This window comes from Brachyhypopomus gauderio, unplaced genomic scaffold (assembly GCF_052324685.1).
Source record: "Brachyhypopomus gauderio isolate BG-103 unplaced genomic scaffold, BGAUD_0.2 sc104, whole genome shotgun sequence".
Lineage (NCBI taxonomy): Eukaryota > Metazoa > Chordata > Actinopteri > Gymnotiformes > Hypopomidae > Brachyhypopomus > Brachyhypopomus gauderio.
The window spans coordinates 223182-250247 of NW_027506925.1; the positions used below are offsets into that span (position 1 = coordinate 223182).

General features: G+C 41.5%; 4 protein-coding genes across 9 annotated transcripts in view; 2 read left to right on the forward strand and 2 right to left on the reverse strand.

Moving 5' to 3' along the window:
• Nucleotides 1-1365: 1365 nt before the first annotated feature.
• emc7b (ER membrane protein complex subunit 7b) lies at nucleotides 1366-4475 on the forward strand. Its single transcript, XM_076993121.1, has 5 exons — nucleotides 1366-1738; nucleotides 1993-2112; nucleotides 2209-2347; nucleotides 2706-2786; nucleotides 3564-4475. The coding sequence occupies exons 1-5, from the start codon at nucleotides 1512-1514 to the stop codon at nucleotides 3708-3710; spliced, it is 714 nt and encodes a 237-aa protein (XP_076849236.1). The 5' UTR covers nucleotides 1366-1511; the 3' UTR covers nucleotides 3711-4475.
• Nucleotides 4476-5502: 1027 nt separating this feature from the next.
• Nucleotides 5503-13086, reverse strand: chrm5b (cholinergic receptor, muscarinic 5b). Its single transcript, XM_076993117.1, has 2 exons — nucleotides 12688-13086; nucleotides 5503-7211 (listed from the first exon to the last, which is right to left on the reverse strand). Exon 2 carries the CDS (start codon nucleotides 7131-7133, stop codon nucleotides 5616-5618), a length of 1518 nt encoding a protein of 505 aa, XP_076849232.1. The 5' UTR covers nucleotides 7134-7211; nucleotides 12688-13086; the 3' UTR covers nucleotides 5503-5615.
• On the forward strand, nucleotides 7367-23189 carry aven (apoptosis, caspase activation inhibitor). 2 transcript variants are annotated; one of them, XM_076993119.1, is made up of 6 exons: nucleotides 7367-7620; nucleotides 8178-8352; nucleotides 20870-20940; nucleotides 21649-21744; nucleotides 21824-22133; nucleotides 22219-23189. In XM_076993119.1, exons 1-6 carry the CDS (start codon nucleotides 7426-7428, stop codon nucleotides 22383-22385), a joined length of 1014 nt encoding a protein of 337 aa, XP_076849234.1. In that variant the 5' UTR covers nucleotides 7367-7425; the 3' UTR covers nucleotides 22386-23189. The 2 variants fall into 2 exon arrangements, with proteins under 2 accessions (XP_076849234.1, XP_076849235.1); XM_076993120.1 differs by lacking the exon at nucleotides 7367-7620 and adding an exon at nucleotides 7913-7984.
• Nucleotides 23190-23831: 642 nt separating this feature from the next.
• Nucleotides 23832-27066, reverse strand: part of ryr3 (ryanodine receptor 3) — a 70651-nt gene continuing 67416 nt past the window's right edge. For all 5 annotated transcript variants that reach the window (XM_076993108.1, XM_076993105.1, XM_076993104.1 and 2 more), the window contains 14 exons: nucleotides 26824-26992; nucleotides 26617-26703; nucleotides 26284-26475; nucleotides 26006-26136; nucleotides 25864-25906; nucleotides 25641-25768; nucleotides 25489-25549; nucleotides 25259-25405; nucleotides 25013-25147; nucleotides 24631-24787; nucleotides 24474-24538; nucleotides 24288-24388; nucleotides 24085-24136; nucleotides 23832-23989 (listed from right to left, as the gene is read on the reverse strand). In XM_076993108.1, coding sequence (XP_076849223.1) covers nucleotides 23894-23989; nucleotides 24085-24136; nucleotides 24288-24388; nucleotides 24474-24538; nucleotides 24631-24787; nucleotides 25013-25147; nucleotides 25259-25405; nucleotides 25489-25549; nucleotides 25641-25768; nucleotides 25864-25906; nucleotides 26006-26136; nucleotides 26284-26475; nucleotides 26617-26703; nucleotides 26824-26992 — 1564 coding nt within the window. In that variant the 3' untranslated portion in view covers nucleotides 23832-23893. The remainder of the gene's footprint in view (nucleotides 23990-24084; nucleotides 24137-24287; nucleotides 24389-24473; nucleotides 24539-24630; nucleotides 24788-25012; nucleotides 25148-25258; nucleotides 25406-25488; nucleotides 25550-25640; nucleotides 25769-25863; nucleotides 25907-26005; nucleotides 26137-26283; nucleotides 26476-26616; nucleotides 26704-26823; nucleotides 26993-27066) is intronic.

Below are 27066 nucleotides of genomic sequence, written 5' to 3' on the forward strand. Positions count from 1 at the left end.
AACTGTAAGCAGGGCCACAAAACCCACCTCCAACATGTGTTCTGTGAATGCCTGATTGACTAGATCTAAAACGTTATCACTGTGAGCCTGCTTGAGCAGATCTGCACCACTCTTGGGTAAAGGAGATGCCTGTGGTTCGAACATTATTAGAAGACCATACCATAAACTCTGCAATCTAGGTCTGTCCCCCTCACTGTGCTCATGGATCAAAGACTTTCTCACTAACAGACCACAAGTGGTAAGAATAGGGGACCACACATCATCCCAAATCATTTTAAACACTGGTACACCGCAGGGCTGTGTGCTCAGTCCAGACCTCTTCACACTTTTTATGATTGCAGCCCCATCCATGTCTTCAACACATTTGTGAAATATGTGATAGACAGTAGTGATAGACTGCATCTCTAACAACAACGAAACTCAGTACAGAGAGGAGATTCAGCACCTGGCACGGTGGTGCTCAGACAACAACCTAGCTCTGAACACCACCAAAACTAAAGAGATCATCAGAGACTACCGCACAGTTAAAAGAACTGCACATGCCCCTCTACTCATAGATGGAGATGAAGTAGAACGTGTGCACAGCATCAAATACCTCGGACTCCACATCACAGCTGATCTCACCTGGACTCTAAATACCAGTGGGGAACCGTCAGGGCCCTCTACGCCCTCTCAGAGGGCCTAAAAATATTCTTAAAACATAAATATATATAATATAATTTATCCAATTTTATTTTATCTACTTACAGTTTGACAATCGACATCTAAACAATTACAAAAATATAAGCAAATAAATTATTCACCCGTGTCTATTCAATCTGTGTTGGAAGGTGAGGGGTTAAGTGGAAGCCTGTGAGTCTGTGTCTCCCCCTATCAGCACTGTGATGCCCGCTGTTCGTTTACAGAGGGCCTGGCAGTCAGTGTTGCCAGGTCCTACAAAAATATCCAGCCCAAAGTCAGTATAAAATCCGCCCCTCAGAAGCCAAAACTAGCCCAAAGGCCAAAGTTGTTGAGCGGGGGGTGGGGTGGGGGGGGGGGGGGGTGGGGGGGGGGGGTGGCGAGTGTAAGTTGTTGAGCGGAAGGGGGATGTAAATTGTCGAATGGGGAAGCAGAGATAAATTAAGTATTATATCGCCATCGATTCTTAGTGTTGACTTGTAACTCCCGCAGTGGCCCAACTCAAAAGTAGCCCAAAAAACCGCACCCCGCGACCCCAGAATTTTTACCCGCGGAAGGAGTTTCAAACAAGCCCAATTTGGCGTGAAAACCGCGAACCTGGCAACACTGAAACTTATCTTCTGCGAGTACAGGAACTTGTTTTACACGGCGGTGACGTATTTCCGCTTTCACGTCTCCCCAGTGACGTAAGAGAGTGCGATCACGTGATGTCGCGTACCATCTACGCTTCCGGTATTCGGCTTTAACTCCCCCGACTGAGTGGAATATCCGTCTGTAACCGTAACACACATCTGTAACGTTAAAACAAACGCGTTTGTAGTGTAGCTAACGCGATGCGGAGCCTTAACCGAGCACTGAACGCGTGGTTTGTTTTAAAGTCCGTCTTTGTGCTGTCGTGGTGTCTCCCTGACTCCGAGTCGGGGCCTAGCTTGGCGTTTCAGGGAAATGGAGACCGCTTCAGAATCGAAGGACGAGCGGTTGTTTCGGGCGTTAAACCCCAGGACTGGGTGTCCTCCGCCCGGGTGCTCGTAGAAGGAGGGGAATATGTCGGATTCATGAGGTGACCTATAGCCCAGCAGCGTGTAGCGGTTAGCCAGCCGGCTAGTTGTGCACATACGCCAGTAAAACGGGCAAGAATGAAACACATTTGTATTAGAAGTCACAGTTGCATGGCCCCAGATTTGGTTTCAACTGCTAGATTTGTTATGTAGATGTATTCAATCAACCTTATAACATTTTTAACGACATTAAACGCTCACGCTGTGAGGATGAAGTAAACATCAGTGACAGAGCCCCTTTTCCTCTGCACCACAGGACGGACGGGAGCTTCGCCGTGCTCGACGTGCCCTCTGGCTCCTACGTGGTTGAAGTAGTCTCACCTTCCTTCAGATTTGAACCTGCTCGTGTGGACATCACCTCTAAAGGGAAAATGAGGTAACCGGCCCTTGCACTTTTACTGAAGCTTCTAAACGCACACGGTTTCTTTGCTGTTTGTCTTCTGGAAATGCATTTGTTCCCAATTCACCACAGAGCCCGTTTAGTGAATTACATCAAGACCTCCGAAGTTGTCAGACAAGCATACCCTCTTCAGATGAGATCAAGTGGCCCACACACATATTTTATGAAGCGGGAGACATGGGGATGGACTGATTTCCTCATGAATCCAATGGTAAAGTTGTTTTTTCAAAACTCAGAAAGGTTCATGTTGGGAAGGTCATTCATATTTCCTTTGATTTACTGGTAAACTCGTTGCTTTACATTTTAAAGGATGGAATAAATAAACAAATATTAGGCAATATGAAGCATGTTTCACACGGTGCTTACAAATTGTTTCAAGACGGGTTGCTACAAGAAATGTGCAGTATTGCCTAGTTCAGTCTAGCATTATTGATTTTTAAATTTGAAGGATAAAAATGTAGATGTAGTTACTAGGTACTATTCACCTCAGTTTTATGAACATAACATTTGTAGCATGTTTTAAGTGTATAGGAGTAACTAATTGATTGCTTTCCTATTTCTTTACACAGGTCATGATGATGGTACTTCCTTTGCTAATTATCGTTTTGCTTCCAAAGGTGGTTAATACCAATGACCCTGAAATGAGAAAGGTAAATCTGAAAAAGGAGTGTGTGTGTGTGTGTGTGTGTCTGTCTTTGTGTGTGTGTTTTGCATGTGTCCTTGAAAGAACTTAGGGGTCGAGATGAAGGTCTAAACTCAAGTCGTCATGCAAACCTTTGAGTGCCTATAATATAAACATATGACCTGTTGTACTGCACCAGTCTAGTTCACATGAAGCAATGCACTACTGTTTCAACTCAAAGCTGCATTGCACACACATCATATATGAATCGATATGTTCTTTATGATCCTTAAATGCTTCATAACCCAGTCACAGTTCAGACAAATGCATGAAGTGCATTTGCTATGGTAAAACTAGTTGGCATAACCCTAACCCTAGTTTTCAAGGCCTACTCTTACTAAAGTGTTTTCTCTTTATTTCTCTCTGAAGGTGTGTTGGTGGTGTCTTTAAATTATATAAATATACTCCTACTGGTTTTTAATGAGTCATTAACTATAGAGAGCTATACCAGGTAGTTTGAAATTGAGAGCAGGCAATTACGGTGACACCTAGAAAATCTGTCAAACCCGTATTCTTTCGTGGTGTGTATACTTGGAGCATTGAAAGACAATTATGGGTGAAGTTGATCATTCTACTGAGATCATGAACTATCTACAATGTTATTTGCTTTTGAATTGTTTTCTATTAAAGCTTGGCAGAAAATGTTATGTAGTAGTAGATTTGGAGCCAAACAGTCATACTAATTTTTCTTTGTTTTCTTAGTGTGCCTAAAACCTGTTTTTTTTTTTTTTCTCCTGCAAAACAGGAAATGGAGCAGTCCATGAATATGTTGAACCCCAATCCGGAATTGCCAGACGTCTCAGAGTTCATGACCAAACTCTTCTCTAAAGGGTCCAGCAAGCCAGGAGGAGGCAGCAAAGGCAGCAAAAGTACTGCACTGAAGAGGAGGTAGACCTGTGAACTGTATTGTTTTTTCCCTTCTAATTGTAGCATTGTTTTGTGGCCTGTCTTTCATTTTTTTCTGCAGTGTAAAAGTACCTTCAAATCCATAACCTTAGACTAACTGATGGGTAACTGACCTGTACATTTCATTGCCCTGTTCATGCAAATGTCCACCAGTGTGTTTTTTTTTTTCCTACATCTTTTCATCCAGTGTATATCACCGCATTGACCTTTTAATATATTTGTGTCTCTCGCATTCTAAAACAAATAGAATTAATAGAAAAAAAATATATAACCGCATTTTGTTTTTTTAAAAAAGCACCTTTACATTCTTTCAGTAAAAGTATAGTTCAGTTCCTTCTAATAACGGTCAGTTGGGCCAAGATCTATATTTTTGTGTCATTAGTATGGTAATGTATGCTAATATGCTGCTGCAGCTGAGATTCATAAAATAGATCTTCAGGGTTGAGACCAATGCAGTTGTGGTTCCATTTCAATCTGTGCATTGGAGCAGAGACTGTGGGTAAGACTACTAAAATATGTGATGGTTAGTGGACCTTCTGAGCTTCATTGCATTCTTATGTTAAGGCCGAGGTGATTGTCAAGTCGACCCCAACCGAATTTCTACTTGAAACAGAGTTTTTACTTTGAAATTGTCTTTGATATATGGTTGTATTTGTGCATGACTATGAATGGAGATGATATGCATAAAAATTTGCCTATGAAATATATGAACATATTTAAACTGAATAGTAATAAATTGTGATGGTCATTTTCCATGTCTCATGTTCTATTTTGTTGTTTACAGTTATTAGTGTTTTTAACATTTGGCTGACACATGGGACCACTTTCCCCTGACATCCAGCAGAAATGTCCTGATCATGTAAACTACATTTACATGGTGATTACATTGCTAGCTTTGTAATACATTGTTAAAAAATAAATAAATGGAGGAATATTGGCCCAATGATTTGCTATACATGCAATAATCAACCAGTGATCTAATGGCTTTTATTACATTGTCTAAATTTAATTGTACACATACAAATCATTACAGAGAAGAAACTGATGTGCCTACTCTAGTGAGTGGAGATGTCTTGACCACATGCTGCATTAATGATCTGTGTGCTGTTTATCAGTCTATACACTTAATACTAGATTCTAATTAATGCCATTCAGTAAAATCTGAAATTTCTGTACTGTTCATATACAGCACTTATTCTAATTGTGCTGATTTTATTATGAAATGTGGTGCATTGATTTTTTAAAAAATATGTTTTTACATGGAGGATGAAGGCACAATCAAGAAAGAGGACAATACGTGGACTTTAGTTATTACTTACATGTTCATATCCATTAATGGTGGAGATCAGTGCATTAAACATTACCTCAAGAACTACAAGATTTTACAACCTTGTTCTTTACACAGATTATGTAAACACTTAAAAATCAGAATCTCCAGTCAATTCAGGGTATGGCTGTATCTGCTTTAGATATTTTAAGAGTGAACTTACGGCTGTAAAAGAAACATAAATTTCTCCTTCTAAATTATTCCATGCTGTCGGAACATTGTGCTTATGTAATTTAATTTACAAGCCCTTACAGGAAAAGCCCCTTTTAGTCAGATGAAATGTCACTTCTGTATTCAAGAGATTTTACACAACAAGCAGAAATTACCATGACTTCACAAGAACACACATCTTGAAAAGCTAGTACAACTACATGACTAACCCAGAGGTGGCCATTCTAGGTTCAGAAAGTAAAAGTCCTCACCATGATTTTGCTCAGGCTTCCTGGATTGCACTAATTAGAAAATCTAGCAAGCTTGAGCAAAATCCTGGTGAGGACTTTTACTTTCTGAACCTGGAATGCCCACCTCTGCTGTAACCTAATTAGATAGCTTGGCCTTTGTTTGCTATGTTAATTTGTTTGTCATTGCTGGTTTTGGCCCATTCCAGTGCAGCTTCTCCTGTCCATGTCTCTTCCTCCACTTGCAGAGAAGTAACATTCGAAAGGTCTTCTGAAAGGTTTTGTTACATAAGGCATAGCACACGGGATTGATGGTGCTGTTGACATAGCAAAGCCAGTAGCCCAGGTGCCATAGTGTCAGAGGGATGCAATCAGAACAGAAGGTAGAAATGAGCACCATGATGTTATATGGAGTCCAGGTAAGGATGAAGGTCAGGAGAATGGCGCTCAGTGTCTGAGCTGCCTTCTTCTCTTTGACAAGAACCATTCTTTTCCGCTTCGTTATCTGGTTCTTGAGATTTGGGTCCATGGGCTTGGAAGAGAGGGTCAACTGTTCTGATGAGCAGCAAGGATGTGATGTTGACATCTCAGCCTCATTGTTACCTTTCTGAGGACTAATGGGCTTTAGGACTGGTTTGAACTTGTATGAGATGCATTTCTTATGGTTCTTTTGTGAACAATACTTAGAATTTCTGAAATTGTGGCTTTCTTCACAACAGGCTGAGAACTCATTTGCCTCTGGCATCTGGTTTTTGTAGGATTCTTGTGATGTTGCTTCAGAAACAGGTCGCTCCTCATCCTCAGAAGATGTGTAACTGTTGAAAGACGTGATGTGGTCTGACGTAACCCACATATCCTCCGACTGTGTAGGTGCTTTGGTTACATTACTCTGGTTTGATGAAGACCACGAGGTTCTGTCCCCAACAGTGCGGAAGCCAAAGAAAGATCTTTGCCTTTGTGATTTTTGTTTGTCATGGCTATCCACAGATGTGAGCCCTTGAAGCTCAGCTAAGTCTTTTGTGCGTTTCTCTGTCTCCTTGTAGATCCTGCGATATAAAATTGTCATGATGGAGACAGGAATGTAAAACGCTGCTATGGCTGTACCAAATGTAGTTACTGGTTCTGAGAGGAACTGAATATGGCACTGGTTAAGAGGAACTGTCCTTTCACCTACAAAATACTGCCAACACAGAATCGGAGGGGCCCATAAGATGAACGATACCAGCCATGCCAAGCCGATCATAATACCTGCACGTTTTGGTGTTCGCTTTGCCCTGTAAGTAAGTGGCCTTGTAATTGAAAAATACCTGTCAAAGCTAATCACCAGCAAATTCATTACTGATGCATTGCTTGCCACGTAATCCACAGCTAACCAGAGATCACAGGCAATATGTCCCAAAGACCAATATCCCATCAGAATATAAGACGTGTAAAGATTCATAGAAAACACTCCAATAATGAGGTCTGCAAAAGCCAAACTGAGTAAGTAATAGTTGTTCACAGTCTTGAGTTGACTGTTAACCTTGAAAGATAGCAGTACTAGTATGTTCCCCACTATTGTGATGAGGCTTACAACAACTGACACAATTGTGATGGTTGTGGCTTCCCAAAGATTGTAGGGAAAGGACTGGATATCTGATGCATTTACACGTGCAGTGGAATTTTGAAAGTCATTCACATCCATCCTGTCACTGAAGGTTTAGAAGCAAATGTCAGATGAAGAGTCTTCTCCATACTTCATGATGAGTTGAAGGTGGATTGTCTGAAATGAGAGGGAAAAAACATTAACTTGCGAGAAATTTACAGTTATTATTAAAGTGAAACAACACATGGTCTTGCATAACTTGTGTGTGCACATTTTTTCAGTTCATTATTCAAGTGGAACTTTCATTCGTGAGTGGGGGACTGTTTTTTGTGAAACAACCGTTCGTGTTGCACTCTATTCGCGCCGGCTAACCTGTTAGCAACGCAAAACAATGGAGGGTAGACCCGGCAGGGGCCGTGGTGGTCACTGGAAAAGAGGAGGCAGCGGCGGTACAAACGATGCTGGGACGTTTGGAGAGCGGAGAGGTCGTGGACGAGGTGGGCACCACCGTGGAAGGGGCAGAAGGGATCATTACCGCGGAAGAGGTCGCGGTGCGCTCGATGGCGCTGCGGAGTTTTCTCGTCGGGTGAGTGACGGTGGGTGAGTGACGGGTTGGCAGCTCAAGTCAAACTCGGGCTGTCTCAATAACCCAGTATCGAAGTAATTAGTATAACTAGGGTTACTAGCTAGGAAAGCTGTGTTAAAACGTAAAAGGTATTGAATAAGTAAGTTAATTCAGCGGAGTTATTCCAGGTGACATTTATATGGCCTTATTCTATATTTACATTCCAGGATCTACAACATTCTTGGTGTGAACATTAGGATAGTTAGGCTATTTCCAAAATATACATATTTTTTGTGTGTAACGTGTTTACACTAAAAATTATTAAGAAATGGGTTATGGTGGGTGTTTTTTTCCAGGGCATGTGCTCCCCCTGCTATTACTTTTAGTAAGTAACTGTTTTAAAAGTGCTAATATAGAATAATGCAAAATTATGATCAATGAATGAACCCACAACAGGAATTATTGGATACATGATTGATATTTTAAATGTAACCTCACTGTGACGGTGGGTTATACAGACAATTGCTCTGTTTATGCAGTGTTATATCGGGGTAACATTCCTTTTTTTTATCTACAAGGGTCAAGATGATGAAAACGACAAGGAAAACTACGAAGAAGAGATATCAGACGTTTATCCCAGAAGGAAACTGGAGTCTAACTGGGATCGTTACGAAGAATCTGAAAAAGAGGAAGTCAACGATGGTGTCCCAGTGCAGAGAGGAACAGACTACCATGTTCTCCTCAGTTCAGCTGGTAAGAGCTTCTGCAGCTGCTGTCTTGACTTGCTTTACCACTTTGTAATGAGACTCCTGCTGCATGGCTGTGTCTCAGCTTGCATAGACAGATCAGAGACTGGGGTCACCACTAATTGAGGAGTTTTTCAAGAACAAGACCATGCCATGAACTTACAATGTAAAAACAAGCCACTGTACGCATGCTTTTATTTTGTTACACGGCTGAGTCCAGTTGAGAGGAATGTTCTGGTGAGCCCACCAGGTGTGTTGTTGCCGTGAGATCTAGAACAAGTACTCTCTCTCTACAATAATAATAACTGAGAACACAATGAAGAAGTGGCCTGAAGAAGGTGTATTTTTTAAATATGTTTATTGCCTATTTGGTGATTTGATGTTGAGGAGGGACCAACTGAACAGCAGAAATTATAGTACATGGTGCCAAATGTTTTTTAAAAGCTTGAAATGTACTCATGTAGTCCGATGTCAGGTGTGTTCACACTCATAGTCTGACGTAACGTCTGTTTACACTTATATAGTCTGACGCCAGGTCTGTTTACACTCATATAGTCTGACGTCAGGTCTGCATAGGCTAATGTCCTGCATTGTCCCATCAGACTTTCACAGAGTAATGCCTCGGTTCAAAGTCTTGTTGCCCTGGAACTCCTCTAAACTCTGCGCCAAATATTTGTGCTAATTGGTTTACAGGATACAGAGGATCAAAGTATGGAGCAGCACTAAATACTGAGGATTAAGTCATTTTACTTCCATTAGCCAAACATGTTTGGTTGGAATTGCAGATTTCTCCTTTGTTTGTCTTGATTATGAATATAAGACAGCTGGAATGAAAATATACATCATACATAACCAGCATAACATAGCTTCTACCTACAAATCTAATATATTACAATCAAATCTGATCAACGATCTTAGTCTTACTAGGACTTACTCATGCAACTGCGAGTCAAATTTCCATTGTGTTATCTTGAGAGTTATTTTCCTTTGCTTTATTTGCGTTTCATTTCCCTAATCTGTTTCCTCGACAACCATTTTCATATTCATGAGCTCTTTAGTCTATTTTAAGTTGCTTTTCTGGGGAGCAGAATGCTGTGAAGTTGCACTCCCTCTTGTGGATTTCTGGCAAGGTTTTCCTGGCTGGAAGCCATTTTGTTTTGGCTAGATTATTATGTGTCCACAAAGCTTAATGTTCACTGGTTAATATAGTCAAATATTCACTTTCACTAGTTTAATATGCCCGTGCCTGTTTATTCATTACATTTTATATTACTTTGTGGCATGAGTTCATGAATAAACATGTAGCCATATTTTTCTGTTCTAAAAATGTTCCTAAAATGCATCTAGGACCAAGTCAAAAATACAGGTGTTCAAACAGAACTGTACGTGTACTTGTTTAAAGTGATACAAGTAGGAGATATTTCTAATTCCCTAATGGTGCACATTTAGCTTCTGTAGTCTTCTAGTAATAAAACATTCTTTCTAATATTTCTAATAGTTAATTTACAAGTTTGTTACCCTCAAAAGACCACTAAGAAATTTGTGATATTATGTGTTATTTTGTCGTTGCCATTGTCAATTGTTGCCCACACTAATCATTAGTTCTCTCATGAGACCTAACGCTACAGCTCCCTTAGCATTGGCCAACTGGGAGGAGCTCTGATATGTTGTGATTGTTGTAGGTCGTCGATGTCAAAGAAAAGTGTTGGCTGCATGTTGTTCTACATTAGGGACTGAAGTGATTTTTGTGCTGAAATGTTTGGTAATGTTTGGCGTAGCATACGCAGGTGAACATTTCATCACTTGTGTGGAGACAAATTGTACACTTATCAGACTTGATCTCTCCCATTTTTTGGCCCTCTGTCGTTGCTATACAAGTGTAGCAGTGTCAATCCCGATTGTCACGTTGTTTTGTCATTGATGTAGCTGGTTTTAAGACGAGCTTCACGAAAATTCTTGACGTTCACTGGTGAAACTGCGTTTTGAAGTCCTTTATTTGAAGCTTCAATCTGCTGTGTTTTTTTTCCCTCATGATTTTTCTCGTTTTTTCACATTGTGAGGAATGTGTTTTGTTCCATCTTGGTACAGTTGGTTTTAAATGTAGAACACTGTTGCTGTAGTAAGAGTGCTTCTGACCTGTAATGTTGGCTACCAACACATTTTGTAGCAGTAATTTTGGAATTTTGTCCCAGTACTAGTCCAAATGTAGGGTAGACCAGATTTCACCTGGAGGTTCAAAGCACGAGTGCTAGCCTAAATGCACTTGATGCTGATAGCAATAATGATGATGACTCGATTGGACCTGCTTTTAGATTAGGTAACAAATGTTTGGTGTTCTCTGTTTATTACTGTCGGGGCCATGGTACCTTGCATGCATATGCAGTCTCACTCTCTTTCTCTCTCTCACACACTCATTCACTCTCACTCACTCATTCACTCACTCACTCAAGCCACACCTTAGATTTATCATTTGGACAAATAAATAAAGTTGCAATTGTGCTACTCATATTTGATGATATGAGCATAACTATTGTGTACTCATTTTCAGATATTTAGAAATTTTGCGATTTCGCTAAATCTTTTTTCGTCCTATTGAAATGCATTAGTGTGTGTCCAGGCATAGATAGGTAGTCAGTTTTATTGTAGATGACACTCATACAGAAACCAGTACGTTGACCTTTTGTGCTTTGTTTTTTTTTTTTTTTAAGCAAGAAGGGACAAGACCAGAGTCTAGAGCTGGATTCAGTCTACTCCGTTTATGCAAAATAGATTCGCTTCTCTTTCACAGAGGTAGACTGCATTCTTGAGGGACACGTCAGATGGCTCCTGTTGATGTTTTACATTATGTAGATTTAAAACCTATCAATAAAGTCATTATTGATCAAGACTAGGGGTTAATATCTGGCATCAACAGCATATATCACATATTTCAGTTTAAACTTTAACTGCGAACTGAGCTGCTCCATGTCAAAGGGAACCCATTACAGACAGATATTCGTTTGTCACTTTCGTACCATTGGCTCTTTTGAATGGAATTTGAGGGGAGATTTCACTATGGCCATTTTTCCTTTCTTCTTCCGTACTTCAGTGATTCCCTCCCACACTCCTCTGCTCAGGAGTATATTCGTCGCCTTTTTTGACCTCGCCTAATTAATGAATTTGTTTGTCCCTTTATTTTTCATGTTGTGATTTAGAGATGTGTTGCACAATCCTGCCGTCCGACCGCTGTGTTTAAGAACTATACGTTTGGCAGATGAAGACATGTTGGGCTTTTAACTGAGAACATTCAGCCTGTTACCAGGAAATTGCTCCACTCTGATTCTATCAGCAGGACTTTAATGAAATGGTGTCACCTCACGTATTCATTCACAATGTTAGCAGCACCTTTTTAGACTGGCCTCTCAGAGTGAAATTTCAATCAATCTGACAATACTGATGATTTTGAACACTTTATCTCATTCTCAAAATTTAAATTGACAGTAGAAAATTCCTGTCTCTCGCTATGCGAGTTTATATTTCAGTTGTTATCCAATCCTTGATGATGTATTTGCTGCCCTGTTGCTATGGATGGTGTGTGCAGGACAATGGCCTACGTAATGACTTGGGCTGTTTAGTGCCTCTGAACAGACCTGACACCCACACAGCACTGAAAACAGAATACGGCTTAGTGAGGGAGCATCTCCAAAGGCACATAGCAAACTAAGCCTGGACTTATTTTCATGTGTTGGTTTGCTAGATATATATACCAGTATATATATATATATATATATATATACACACACACACACATGTTTTTATTTACATACAAGTGCATATGTAAGTGTATGTGTAGTAAAATATGCGGTGTAGTACAAAAAGTTACACAAAACAGAATGTTTTGTCCTTCATCAACTGTGCAGCCAAAGGCTGGAAACCTTGTGTACTGCACTAGTTACAATTTACAGTTACAATATTGCAAGATACTTTGAATGGGGGATCATGGGGATATATATATATATATATCTTTTTTGATCGATCAGAATATGAAGCGAAAAAGAGAAACAACCCTGTTTTTAAATTGACTAATAATCTCAAGTGTTCATAATTGTGGAGGTGGTATATCACTACAGGTGGGTGTTTTGTTTTTTTGATGGTTTTGACTTTCATATTCCGGTCTATGAACAGTGCATGCTTTCTCATTAATAGCAGTAAATAAAGTATTGACTATTTTAATTTTCTACATAGAAGCCTTCTATGTTTGGGCAGATTGCATGGACCACAGAAGGTAAGGATCTTTCTTAGAAGGTCTTGTGAATCCTGCAAGTGTCCGTTCTCAAACTGGAAAGGAAAGTATAGTACTCACTGTTATGACTGTTCAGCTCTGAGCACTATCGGTAGGTGGCCTGTCCATTTCCATGACGATGGAGCACATTCCGGGCTGTCTCCTTTTTTATCCTCTAACTGGTAAAGTCCAGCAAAGCCGTCACTTCACCCAGCGTGTCCATCCTCTCCGTCACGTTTCAACGCGTTCATCCTTATGGGGAAGAGTAATTTTTTCAGCATCCTAAGGGCCAAACAAACAAACAAGCAACAAAGTGTAGGAACTTCAGACACGACCGTCTTCGGGCAGATGAACAGTGAAGATGGTGTTCTGAGGGAGTGCTCGACACACGCGATGTTCACTGGCAGTGGAGGGGGATGATGAGACTCTCCAGCGCTGCGTGTGTCTGTGTGTGTGTGTGTGTGTGAGAGAGAGAGAGAGAGCGCGTGCCTGTCCAGCATTACACAGATGTAGCTATGTCTGGCTGGGCGGAGGTCATCTCCACAGGGGCTGGGCTGCTCCTGATGTTTCGGGGGTGGTGAACGTGCAGTCTCTCTCTGATAAGGGGTGGAGAACAAGATGAGGAGGAACTGAGAAGAACCCATGCAGGAGGAGACCTGCAGGGTTGAGGGCATCTGTGCTGTCCGAGGGCATGTTTATCCGTACCACCGTCAACCATGAGAAGATTTGAAAGGGCATAACCTTTCACCATAGCCAAGTGGAACACACTTCACTGATTTCTTCCACAGCTCAGCTAGGTTAGCATGGTTAGTATAAGCAATGTAGTCATTGGTTTTCTCTGTGTTTGGACATTTTTTAAAATTAAACCCTTAAATATATCAATGTGACTGTGTTTGCAGTGTTAAGGTCAAATACACTTTAGTTTGTTTTCACACCTTTCCTACATCCCCTTTCATATTGGGGCCCCTCACAATTTCGGTAAAAAGGAATTGAATTAATAAGGTGTAGAATTCTGTCCACATCAGTTAGGTTGTTATAAGGGTTATGGTCATGGAAATTAAGATGAAACTTAACAATTTCATTGAGGTTTGCTAAAAACCTCATTCAAAATCCTCCTTTTATTTAATTGAATGGAATAAAAAAATTCAACAAAAGAGTAGGTTTTTTTCTTGCCTTTCAATTACTATAAAACATTAACTGATTGAAATAATTGGCAAGCACAGAACAAAGGGAAGATCAAAGAGGTGAAGATTGCACGCGCGCGCACACACACACACACACGCACACACACACAGTTATTAGATAGCAAAGTATGTGGGTAGAAAATGATCAAGGTTGATTAGAGACTAGACAGACTGGACACACTGTTATCTGTTTTGTTCAGTCCTTGGAAGTGTAAGCATGGGGGGGGGGGGGGGGGGGGGGGGGGGGGGGGGGGGGAGTATGTGCGTCCGTGTGTGTGTGTGTGTGTGTCATGTCTCTATTGGTGACACTATGTTCAGTGTACAGACAGACTGTAACACACCACTCAAAGCTTCCTACAACTACCATCTCTTTTCAAGTCATCACGGAGTCACACTGACAGGATGTGGCTTATGTAACCCTTTGTCATATTGGCCAGGATTTCCAGGCCTCAAGGTTTATTGATGTTAATGAGGTTGTAATGGAGGATATGAGGCATATAATGCACTCCGGGGACGACTAATAATGAGGGACATGGACGTATGTGGACAGCGGCACGGTCATTTGGTTGTAGCTCGCTGTCTGCAGCCAAGTCTACTGTGTGTACTCCGGGCAGTTGCCCATCTGGACGCGATGAGCCAGACAGGCTAGGGATCATTAACTCGGGTTTCTTTTCTGGGGTTTCTGACCCCGTTTTGCTGCTGGATCATCGTGGAGATACGTGACCCCCCCCACCCACCTGCCTCACGCCCTGTGGCCAGCAGAACGTGCTGTGATTGGATTGCCAGTGACGGCGGGTACCTGTTGGAGTGTGCGTCTTCCTGTCTGGCTGGTTCTTTCCCTCCCCAACCTGGGCGGTGGGTTCCCGTTCTGTCCGCTTTGCCAGCTGGGACGTCCATCACGCACATCAGGTTGTATTAAAGTGGCCACAGCGCATCAAGCTCAGCTTAAAGAGCTCTCTAAGATTGGACAAGCGCATTTCCTGCCGTCCTGTGACGGAAGCGACTTTTGATCGTATTATTACCTGTATGCGAGTCAGCATCGGTGTGTCCATATCTCTTAGCGCATTCCAGCATCTCGCTGTCGTCTGTCAGCAGAAGAATATTGCAGGTTCTATGATCTCTGCATGAAAAATAAATAATTTTGTTTTTCACGTGTGACATCCAAGCAACATAACAAGCGGGGTGGTGAGGGGTGGTGGGGTCTATAGTTGAGGGTCTGTGTGTATCTGTGTTTGTTCATATTCCCCTTCCTGACTAGAGAACAATAATTGGGATACATCTGTGCGCTTGTCTGCCCACGCAGTAGCAGACTGTTATTCCTCTATTGAAAGGTACGGTTTGTGACTACAGTGTTAATGTGTCATTCTCCCTTCAGCAGTATTTGAGAAGTGCATAGTGGAAAAGTCTCATCAAGGCCAGATTATCTACCTGCGGCCACTTTGTCATTTTGCCTTGTCGTTCAGCTTTGACATGGCAACACTTGTTGGTCACTAAGGGTGCTGTGTACGCGTACGAGTGTGCTAAAAGTGTGCAGTCTGTTGGCTTTCCATTGAACGGGAGACATCCCTGTTCATTCCCATTCTGTACCTCTTTTGGATTAGCACGTAGCATGTAGTGTTCACATTAATCCTATTATTCTGATCAAAGTAAATCTGTTTGTTTTGACTGTCTCTGGTAGATATATACTGATGCCCTAGTTCCCTTCATCAGTGTCTCTCTCTCCACTTTCATCAGTTTAAATTTAGATTATGCCTTCCTTTATGTGTGGAAGAGCACACAGTCCAGATGGGGGGGGACAAAACAGTTTTATGTGGAAAATTCACAGTTCACAATATTGACTTATCCATTATGTCTGTGTGTGTACATCAGAATAGTTTGAACCTGGGTTACGGTAATGGAACACAGACCATAATTAAACAGAAATATAGTTTAATGACCGGTGCTCAGTATAAACAATAATACTGAGCAATGAAACATTAAACTGTTCTAATACTCACTAAAGTTCAGATTAGAGCTGAAAGCCAGTTTTATATTTATATTGCAAAGTGACAAGAGACTGTAATTATACATTAACAACATTGTCAAAAAAAGTCATGTCATAGTTTTTAATAAATAGCAGCTGTGTTATTTCAACCATGTTTCAAGATATTTGATATTTTAATTAAATTAATTTAAAATAAAATTGCAGTCACAATATTAATCAGAAGAATCACAATCACAAAGAATCACAATCTTTTATCCCCAAAAGCGGTAAAAAAACAAGCATAACAAATTCAGTTTGGCCTACTAAGACAAAGCAAAGCATGTGTTATGACATCTTCTAATGGGTAGATGGATAATGTTGTGCCTCTGATTGGCCAGTTGTTCTGTTTTTACAGAGAAATTTGCATGTAACTCAAACATGGGAAGTACAAAATTCACCATTTTATTAAACACCATTTTATTTCTCAGGCTGAGAAAGTTTGTTGTGATTTTCAAAAGTTTGTTGTTTGTATGGGCGAAAAGACATATGACAGCTTTTCATATTCACATCTACACATACTAAATGCCCCCCTGCATTAACCTTTCATTAAAGCCCTTTTGAGACACCAGTACCAGGCTTGAGTTTGGAACAGCTTAGTTTGTCAAATTAACAACAATTGCTAAGTTTGAAAATTGAAAGATTTTTCAACTAATTGATTAATTTAGATCTTCACATTGGATTTGGAATTATAAAATGTTTGTGATTGAAGTGCAAAATACATAGTGTTCAAAGGGTAAGACACGTGCCTCAGGGCATATTTGTAAAAATGTTATTGTATCGGTAAATGAACGTGAATCAGTTCTTCTGCCAGCCATCATTCACAGATGTTTTGCTTTCAAAGATGAGGTGGATTGCTCTCTCCAGCAAGTTATTTGTCTTATTTGTCCTATATATTTTATGATTTATGTAGACTTGTCCTCTCTCTCTGTGAGGGTTACAAGTGTGTCACACTGCAGCTCCTGATCCCTCCCTCGGGTGTGTGTCTGTGTGCTTTTATGTTTGTCTGTGTCCACGTGCACCCGTGTGTGTGTGTGTGTGTCCTTTGGGATGTATGTGTATATGCGTCACCATTATTCGTTGTCATTGTCTTTATTCGCAACAACTGTTCCTTGTCCCATTAACATGTGTTTGTTTTTGTATTTAAGTGTTTGATGTCGTGTCTTTGTCAGTCGAAGTCCCGTATTGAATGTGCTACGTGTTCTGTGTTTAAATTAAGTCTGTCAATTAAACAACGCTTTTGACTCTGCTTCCTGCCTCGCCCCCTCACGTTACAATCAGCGCTTTGCCGCTTGTTGGACTGAACTGTTGTATTTTTATAATCCCCGTGATAGTCACAGTAAAGCCGCGTGGGCCTCTCTGCTGACTCTGCTGGGGTCGTCTGACAAACTGTCTACAGCCCTTGGACCCAAAAAGAACAATTTTACTTTCATCAGTCCACAATATGTTTCTTTATTTCTCTTTGGGCCAGTTGATGTGTTCTTTGGCAAATTGTATCCACTTCAGTATGTGTCTTTTTTTTTTTTACATTGGGACTTTGCAGGGACATCTTGTTAATAGATTAGCTTCACACAGGCGTCTTCTAACTGTCACAGTACTCACAGGTAACTTGAGACTGTCTTTGATCATCCTAGAGCTGATTGGCTGAGCCTTTACCATTCTGGCTATTCTTCGATCCATTCGAATGGTAGTGTTGTGTTTTTCTACCATGTCCCCCTGGTTTTGCTCTCCATTTTAAAGCATTGGAGATCAATTTGACTGAACAGCCTATTATTGTCTGCACTTCTTTAACTTTTACCCTCTCCAATCAACTTTTTAATCAAAGTTCGCTGCTCTTGAGAGCAATGTCTCGAATGACCCATATTTCTCAGGCTTTGAAGGAGGAATGAATGTACAGCATGTGCTGGCTTCACCCTTAAATAAGGGCCACCTGATTCACACCTGTTTCCTCACAGAATTATTGTCCTTACTAATTATTTTGAACACACCCCTTTCAATTAATGATTAAAATGCACAGACTTAATATCATGTATGTCAGGAATGCTGAGTCTTTTGGCTTTCTAAAAATCTACTACACCAACTGGTAAGTTGTTTGTCATGTAGTAATATAATTTATACCAAAAACAGTGATTCATCTGGTTAGTCATATTGGACTGCTATTATTTTGAACACTACTGTATGTCTTACCGCACCAGTTATTTTCTGTGTTAACTGTTAAGCGACCTTGTTAATCGTAAAGAACCTTGAATGCCACTATACAAATATAACTTAATTCATTCATTTTGACACCACCGACAACTTGTCTTCCCGTATTAAGAGCACTGATTCACCATTGCACACACTAGTATAGAGGCTTCCCACTCTCATCAAGGTGAGCTGCAGGTTAGCGGTCACCACTCGTATAGTGACCCATCTGGCGCACACCCACCCGTCAGTCGTGCGAGCCACAGCGGACATCACACTCATTAGTGAGGATTAGCCCTATAGATGCCCTCCGTGGGAGTTCAAGGTCCATTTTTTTTACACATCTTCCCAACCAGATGAAAGCTACTGCTGCTTATTATCCGCAGCAAGTCCTATATACATACAGCCCACCATCACAGCCAAGACCTGTGATTTCACATTGCAGTCAGCCTCTGCACAGATGGTCTGCATTCTGTTTCAACTACAGTCAGTTCAGTGACGCTGGAGCAAGGTTGTTATCTACCCATGTATTAGAACCTGACCAGGGGGAACGGAGATGGTAAATGGTAGCTGTTGAGTGCTACTTAACAGAGCACTGGCTAGGTTGTATTTATCCAGACCTTTTAAGCCCATGCAGACACTACGTTAAAATAGCTTACTTTTTCCTTAAGTTAATGTTATATGAGAATACTCAATCAAAGAGAGCTTATTCTAAAAACATTTTGCAAGAAGTTCTACCCTGGTCACTCAGGGACACAAGTAATATAAGTAATAATAAGTAATTATTTCAGTTCTCTTCATGTGACTTGTTTCACTTTTTTCACAATGCCTACAAGATTTGAATTTCATTTAGTTCATTTAAAAAACCCATAAATTACTGTTATAATCATAGTTCTATTCAGAGAGTCTATAACGAAACCTAAATATGTTGCTTCTCTTTACATTTGGGAACCATACTTAATTAAAATTTAGATTGCAGCAAAGGCATTAGCATGTTCACTGTCTGTTCCTCAAATGTCTTTGGATGTTTGGAATAAATAACTGTCTCATTGTTGTGCATGGCTGGCTTAATGTTTTGTTTATTTTTTTTTTTAATGGCAATTACCTCTGAGTGATTTATTTTGACGGCTCAGCCCGTTCCAGAGTTGTTTCGTGTTAATTGCTCTGGGCTCGGCTTGCGTTGAAAAGCCATGACGAAAAGTAAATTAACGATCCGTTTCCTTCAGTAGTCGCTAGCCACTCTGAACAGGGTTCTGTTTAATGACTGACTGTGGCTTGGGGAAATATGCCTGCGTCTTGTTCGATGGCGCTGGAAGCTGGTGGCCTTCATCTTTGCAGAGCTTATCGGAGCCGAGTTCGTCTTCCTTCTTTACGGGTGCGGCGTCCCTTTAGTTGAGGGTGCTAGTGGTCCTGTGGGGAGTGACACAACGCGGGCTGGCTCTGACACTGCCCCCACGCTGCCACCTTCACTCATGCACACCGCAGAGCCTCAGATGTTCGACTGCATACAGAGATACATCTGCCATGCTGACCTTTTGCCAGCACTGCTGCAGATACATGAACACCCCCTACCAGGAATCTCCTCTTAACAAAAAAATCATAATAAAATTATCCATACCATAATGAATATGGAATGGATGCTCTATCTACTGTATTTGCTGATAAAAATGGAGGGGATTTAAAAAGGCAGAAGGTTATACCTCCTGTTTAGGTTTTATTCATTAGAAAGTCAGAAGTCAGGTGTGCAACCCCTTACTGCGTGCAGGTGTCGTAGATGCTCTGAACTATGGCATGAATCTGTGCTGCAAGTCTGAATGATGCTCCATTCTGGTGAGCCTGTGCTCGACAACATGGCAACAGTTTCCATGGCGTCACTGTTGCTGTGCTGGGAACATTTTAGGAAGTTCCTCACAGCATCTCCTGTCTTCCACTGCCACTCGCCAGGTGACTTGGGCATGGTTTCCATGGTACTGCTGCCAGCTCCTGAGGGGTCTGCATTTTCTTGCCGTGACACACACTTCACACTCATCAGACCCACTATCTCTGTTCTCTTCAGGCTTCTCCACTTTAATTAATGTGCTTCTTCATATGAGCCCAACCATACTGAAAAAACCAACCAAAACAAACACTTTTGATCTCTCAGGCATCATACACGTAAATGAAAAATGGCTATCAAAGATAATTTACTCATTTGGTGGGGTGCAGTCACCTGGTGCGGCTCTGAGATCAATCAGTCTTGCACGCGCGATATTGTGGCGCTCTCCTGAACCCTCGTGGTAAAGCAGAAGTTAGAAAGACCCAGGCGGCTGTGTGCCATCTCCACTTGACCCCTGCTCCCACAGGCCTCTTTCTCGGCCACGATACCAACTGGAGCTGGCAGGTGAGTGGGGGCGCGTACTGGGGCCCCCAGCAGCCAGGGCGAGGTCCGCCACAGGCCCCCGCGGCCGCACACACGCATGCACGCAGCTGTCCGTGACACCCCGGGCTGTGCCTCTGTTTTGCTGTCATCTCTTGCTGCTGCCTTGCAGCACTGAAGTGCATGTGAATTGCAGGAGTTTTTAAATCTGGAGCTTGAACGACACACCCCAGACAGGCCTTGTGACTGAAGTAGGGGTCGTTGCTACAGCGAGCGCCGTTCGAAGATGGCTCGGCTGGACAAGTCCTTTCTGAATATCATTGTTATACTATATTGTGACCCTGTATATTTTGCTATAGTAAGCTGAGTAAAAGTACTACATTGAGTTTCCAGTGGTCCTGGGTCTACTGTAGTTGCTGTGTTTTTCCATGTGTGATTAAGTTAGAACATTTAGTTTAGAAGTCATACTGAATAATTCAATAATGTTGATTGTTTAAAAGATTTTCCTTTTCCAAATAGGTGACTCTTTCACTCAGTTCAGGTTCGCTGAAGAGAAAGACTGGGAGCTGGACTCACTAGCAGCCAATCAGGTACATCATTCACCTACCCACAAACCCCCACCTCGAACTGGAAATTGTATGACTTCTTTTGAAATCTGCCCATTACATTTGGCTTTCCTGTCTCCAGATTACAAAAGAAATCTAAATTATGTAGCCAAAATATAGGGACGCATGACCACCGCGATGTATACACACATATATTTGGCTATGTAGTGTATACATACTTTTGGTCTGGAGCCTATTCCCATATGACCTTGTTGGATTTCCCATTCCAAAACCACATTAATTAGTTTGAATTAATCTGGCAGCATCTATTCTTCCAAGAAGGCTTTCCACAAGATTTCAGGGCATGTCTGTGTGAATTTGTGCCAACCCGGTCTGGTGTTTAGGGAACCTGTATTGTGACCGGCGGGTCATGGGTTTGAGTCCCTTGTGCAAGGCACTTAATCCCAACTGCCCTTGGGGCTTGTGTATGTGTGTTCTCACTGCACATATGGGTAAATTTGGAGGGCATATTCTGATTGGGGTGTAAAATACAGTTCCAGGCAACTTTCCCTGGAACTGGAGATCTAGCTCAAACTCTGAAAAACATCTCCTAGATGATTATCCCCTTCTTCACCAAACTTCACTCATGCCACTATGCAGTCTAGTAGGTTCCACTGACCTCAGGCAAGCCCAGGTTCATGCATCAGACTGCCAGGTGGTGAGGTGAATCCTAATTCGTTCTCTTTTCCAAAGGTGCCTGCCATCGCTGTGGACCTGGAAGCTTTGGCCCAGTCTCTTCAGGAGCTTCCAATGCACAAAAGACTAAACCTGGAGGCTGAGATTGTTCAGGTGGCAATAAAAAGAGAATTTCTAAGAATTTGTTTTCTATAAGGCAGAAAATCCTTATGTTTCCACCCTTATGTTTCAGGTGACAACCCCAGTAGAACTTCCTTTAGTAGGGGTGCTGAACAAAGTAGAACTCAGTGCGTCAAGTGGATTTAAGCCTTCTGCCCCATCACGCATCTGTAAAGAGCCAGGCCTAGGAGATCCTCGTCCTTTTAAGACCCTTTCGGATCCTGGCATGTCCTCCACTGCTGTTGCTGTTGAGGCTCCTATAGATGATGAAGATGAGGAGCTGAATCTTCTCCTAGGTCTACAGAAACCTGTCGCAGAACTTCCTTCATCAGAGTCAAAGACCTCAGGTGCTGTAGAGGAGGTGTCTGTTAGCTTAGAGAAAGGTGAGTGCCAAACGCTCAAAACCAAAAGTGTCTCACAAAAGAACCCATTTGCATTGTGGTTGACATGGTGGTTTGATCATTTCAGCATCGGTGGTAGAGGAGAAGAAGGAAGATCTGGTTGAAGCCAACCCGATAATGGAAGAAGAGGAGCCCAGGCAGAATGCAGAAGAGCCAAAGAATGAGGCTGACTCAGCAAAGCAGGAGATGACTGACGAGGACCTTGAGGACTGGCTGGACAGCATGATCTCCTGAACGAAAAAAAAGCCGGAGACTCCAGTAGTACTGAAATGCGTGTAGTCCCCTGGATCCTGACTCAGCGTGTCCTTAAGATGTGAGAATACTGGCTCTTCTGATAGCGCCATATGTCATCAACATCAAATCTTTGGGCACTTGATGTTAACAGACAGCAGATCTTTGACATAAAACAGAAGCCAGGTCTGGTGCGTAAACATTCTCATTCTCGCTTTTTCCATTGGAAAAATATATTTGTACATATATTTGTACATATTTGTGCTAAAACCCCCGTGGCGTGCCACCCTCGAGTGCAGTAAATGACCAGGTTGACTTCATTGCATTGATTCCTTTATTGTCTTTTTCCCTCCCCAAATGAATACAGTTCACCAAAGCTTCCACATACATACAAACATGGCCGTAATAGTGGTTTACAATTTTGGCTTGTTTCTATTCAATAGATTTCCCTTAACTTTGTATTCTCCTATTGATTTCCTATAACACTGTGGGAGATTTAATAGCCAAGCATGTTTCTGCAATTAGAAAGAAACCAAACAAATCGGCAGATGATCTCTACACTCAAAACAAGTTGAACTAAAGCCAATAAACTAACCTAGGTAAGATCGCCTGTTACTTATTCCTTCTAAACTAAAGTAAAGGTTTGCTACATATATGAGGAGGGATGAAATGTTTTGCATAGTTCTTGTTATAAGGCACTCTGACTTGCTAAACTAAATAATGTTTGATCAAGCATCCATATTCTGCAGTCACTGTTGTTCATTCTGACGGTTTCCCATATTAAAATAAACTGCATGTCCTGCATAATTTTGTTATAAGCTTAAATCTTTAGCACTCATTGGATCCAGGTAAATCATTTTGTGCATCTTTTTTCAGACATTCACTCAGCATGTCTAGTATTTTTAAGTGAAGCATTGCTTCAAACTTGAGTTAAACTTGCTATTAATCACTAACAGCCAGTAGGTTCCTGCTAGTAATATGCATAAATGATTTATGCTAACTGGTCCTGCTGAGCTTCCAGTAATTACTAGCCATGTTTAATCACTGTTGGTATTTTTGAATGAGGTGCCATATTGATGTCTATTCACACAGCCCACTGTGCAATAAGTGTGAGTTCCAGCAGATAAAAAGGCAATAAAACATCAAAATAACCACTGAGGTCTTTAGATCATACATGATGTTTTGGTACGTTGGAGTTTGGCATCGTGTGCATCTTTGTGTTCCTGTTTTTGTTTTTTCTTTTTTTTTTCTTCTTTTTTTCCTTTGCGGTTTTTTTTTTCTTCCTCGTTTGTTTTTTGCATTCACATTTTGGGCTCTGTCCAAAAAGTGGACAGAGTTTTTAGTCTCTTGTCGTGTAATCTCTTCAAGGTACAGAAAGCAGAGCTTTCGAACAACTGGGAGGAATAGTCAGCAGCATGTGATTCAGAGCTAGTTTGGGGGGGGGGGGGGTCTTGTTTAACTCGGAGTTTGTAGTCTCATTCAAGTTCGAACAGAGGGTACCAAGGCCCCCTCTAACCCAGCTGGTCCTCATATTGCTTGCGGAAGCAGTCTCCAGCAGGGAAGAAGTCCCAGCACCTCTCCTGATACATCTTCCACACGTATGACTCCTATGGAAGAATACAGTACAGTGGTACAAATGGCAGTAAAGGCTTTAGGAGACTAAATAGTTATTTGAAAGATGATTGGGGGGTCTGATCTGTACCTGACCGGTATGTTCCGTCTCATCTTTGTTGATGAGATACATCAGGAAGAAACTGTCAGGAGAGACATGCAAAAGAGTTCATTCTGGGAAGTCGGGAAAACATTTTTCATTTTTACTTCACAGGAGGGACCTATTTCAGGATCGGGTTTCCAGAGAGTCACGGCTGTTGCATGTGTTAGAGGTCCTGATGCATGTACACTCACAGATAGTTGGCTAGGTTGTGCTCTTGTAAGGTGTGAGTCTCGAAGCCATGTGGTGTGCGGTCAAAGTAGTCACTCCCAATCCCACAGATGAAACACTTCGTCTGAATTAAGAAAACAAGAGCATTAATAGTACCGTAATCTGATATGGTCATTTTGAATAGATTAAAACGTGCAGCAATCACTTACCTCCATGTCCTCTTTCACCTGCTCCTGTTGGTCTCTCAGCTCACCAAAGGCATCAATGATTAAACCTGGTTAGAGACACAAATACATTAGTCATATATCTACAACACTTTGGAATACCTGTTCGTCAGCAGTATAGGGGCATAGGGCAGTCGTGTACCCTGAATGATGGCCAGCAGGATGACGATGACGAAGAAGAAGAACGTTATGTCGAAGAGGATGCGGTAAATCTCGTAAGCGTCCCCAGCTGGGTCCTCGATCTCATCACCAATGCCCCCACCAGCTCTCACACCCACATACATGTGGAACAGGTAGCACTGGGAACATCACGGTTTCAAACATTCATTCAGCAACTCAATCAGTATATAATGAATTAATTAATAATTATTATTAATATGCAAACATACGCTGTTAATTACATTACAGAAAATTGTTTCATATATGTGAAGAACGACATGACCAAATATACTGTAGTACCATCAAACCTTCAGATGCAGAACCTATATATATATATATATATATATATATATATAAAAACTCACAGTCATCATATCATCACACTTCATGTCGGGCGCGTCCTCATCCTCACTCTTGTTGTAGAACTTGCGGAAGAAGTTGAAGGCCACCACAGTGTATAAATAGACAACAACTGCTAGCAGGCCCACAGTCAACACCAGCTATTGTGAAGAAGAGCAGGGAGTCAGATTTCAAAGGTAAGCTGACACACTCCTGGGGTTTGGTTTGCACACGCTTATACACACACCCGCCCTCTGGTGGTAGATACTTGCCTGCTTGCCATTATGAGTTACAGATGACAAGATGGTCCTCAGCGTCTTGAAGCCCATGGCAATATCCAGCAAGTGAGCGGCAAAGAAGAAGTTATTGTAATGTCCCAGAATAGACATGGTGGTGTACCAGATCAGGTAGAGGAAAGACTGCATTGATGAAGACAAACACTGGTTGGTAACAAACAAACAAACAAAACCAATTAGTCGAATGAAGAAGCTGTTTCACTCACATTGTCAGTCAGGACAACTCCCATTTTCCAGATGTGGTACTTGGTGTCAATAGAGCTCAACCTGCATTGGAAATGGAGAACAGACTTAGAAAAGCTCCCATAGGCAAAACCCTTCACAACTCTATCACTTGAACTTGTGTAGTCCAGCTCACCAGGACACCAAAGAGGCTTCCTTCACCACAGCTTCCTCAGTGGGGTCAAAGTCAAGTGCACTCTTATCCAGTCCAAGGAGCTCAGCTATGCGCTCTGCACCATACAAATCTCCATATTTATTGATGACCTGAAGGTAAGAGTGACCATAGCAATGTGTGACTCAAACTCACCAAGGTAATGGAGAGACAAGTTAACTTCAAATGCAAATGATCTGCATCATACCTTCCTCTTGACAAATTTGTCCCAGTAATTATTAGGAAATGACCTGGGGGGAGGGGGGGTGTCATTGAAAAGTCACGAAAACAGAAACGATGCGTAAAAAGACGCACACTGTTTATTTGGGAATACATTAAAGGGTCCTTACGGAGTTGCAATAACCAAACGGTCCCACTGTCCTTTGATGTCGTCCTCTGAGGGCTGTTCAGTGATATACAGCCCATCAAATTCAAGCTTCCTTGCAATCTCTTTCTCACGCTTGAATACCACCAAAGGAACCTAAAGTCATCGTGAAATATTGAACAAAGATTATGTTACATGGATTTTTAAATATGGTATTAAATTATGACAGATGAATTATGAATGAACACAGACATTATTATTTATTACTGTAATACATGGTGTGTCATTAAAATAGAAAATCACCTTGAGGCAGTAATATCCCACCACACACAGGAAGGAAATGAGGGTGTGTAGTATAGCCAGGCAGGTCAGAGTGGGTGCCATATAACCAGTGTTCTCCTGGAGTACATAAAACTCCATACCACTTCTATCATCATCATCGTCATCTCCACCCCAAAGTCCTTCATCTTCTTCATCCTCAGTTTCACCAGACACCTAAAAAAAAAAAACACTAATAAATGTCCTAAATGACACATTTAATGAAAGCAGTTCCTTTAATTCCATGCAAAACGTGATTTTTAATTGATTTAATATGTAGAAAGCTTGTATCTAATGCAAAGGTTACATGAAAGGCACCTTGTAGAAGAGTAGGATGAAGTTGATCGCAAATGCCACAAACAGTGCCAACATACGAAGATTGTAGAAATTTCGAGCCAAGTAGTTCTGAGAAAAAAAAAGTAGAAGCAGCACGTTTATAACAGATGTTCTTTTTTCCCCAATAATCTGTACATTTTTGGATCATTTAAATTCAGAGACTTCAAAGGCCACAGTATAAAGACACACCAGCGTCTTCGTCTTGTAGACCTCTAGGCCAGCGAACACACTGGCCATTAAAGCTGGAGGTCGCTCCTTCGTAGTGCCGTGTTGTTTCCTCGGAGCCGGCTTCTCCTCGGCTACTGTCTCTTCGGGCTTTTCCTCTTTGGCCGTGTCCTCTTTTTCACGATTTTCTGTGCTGTCATTTGAAGATGCACCCATGTTCATGCTCAGTTCAGTTTTGACTAGCCCACAGAAATTAAGAAAATAAAA

Excerpts from the sequence above, each read along its gene's own strand:
- emc7b (XM_076993121.1), top strand. The coding sequence starts at position 1,512 with ATGCGGAGCCTTAACCGAGCACTGAACGCGTGGTTTGTTTTAAAGTCC. Across the intron at positions 1,739-1,992 it reads GAATATGTCGGATTCATGAG|GACGGACGGGAGCTTCGCCG; the intron begins GTGACCTATAGC and ends TCTGCACCACAG. Across the intron at positions 2,348-2,705 it reads ATTTCCTCATGAATCCAATG|GTCATGATGATGGTACTTCC; the intron begins GTAAAGTTGTTT and ends TTCTTTACACAG.
- chrm5b (XM_076993117.1), bottom strand. The coding sequence starts at position 7,133 with ATGGATGTGAATGACTTTCAAAATTCCACTGCACGTGTAAATGCATCA.
- aven (XM_076993119.1), top strand. The coding sequence starts at position 7,426 with ATGGAGGGTAGACCCGGCAGGGGCCGTGGTGGTCACTGGAAAAGAGGA. Across the intron at positions 20,941-21,648 it reads ACTCACTAGCAGCCAATCAG|GTGCCTGCCATCGCTGTGGA; the intron begins GTACATCATTCA and ends TCTTTTCCAAAG. Across the intron at positions 22,134-22,218 it reads GTCTGTTAGCTTAGAGAAAG|CATCGGTGGTAGAGGAGAAG; the intron begins GTGAGTGCCAAA and ends TGATCATTTCAG.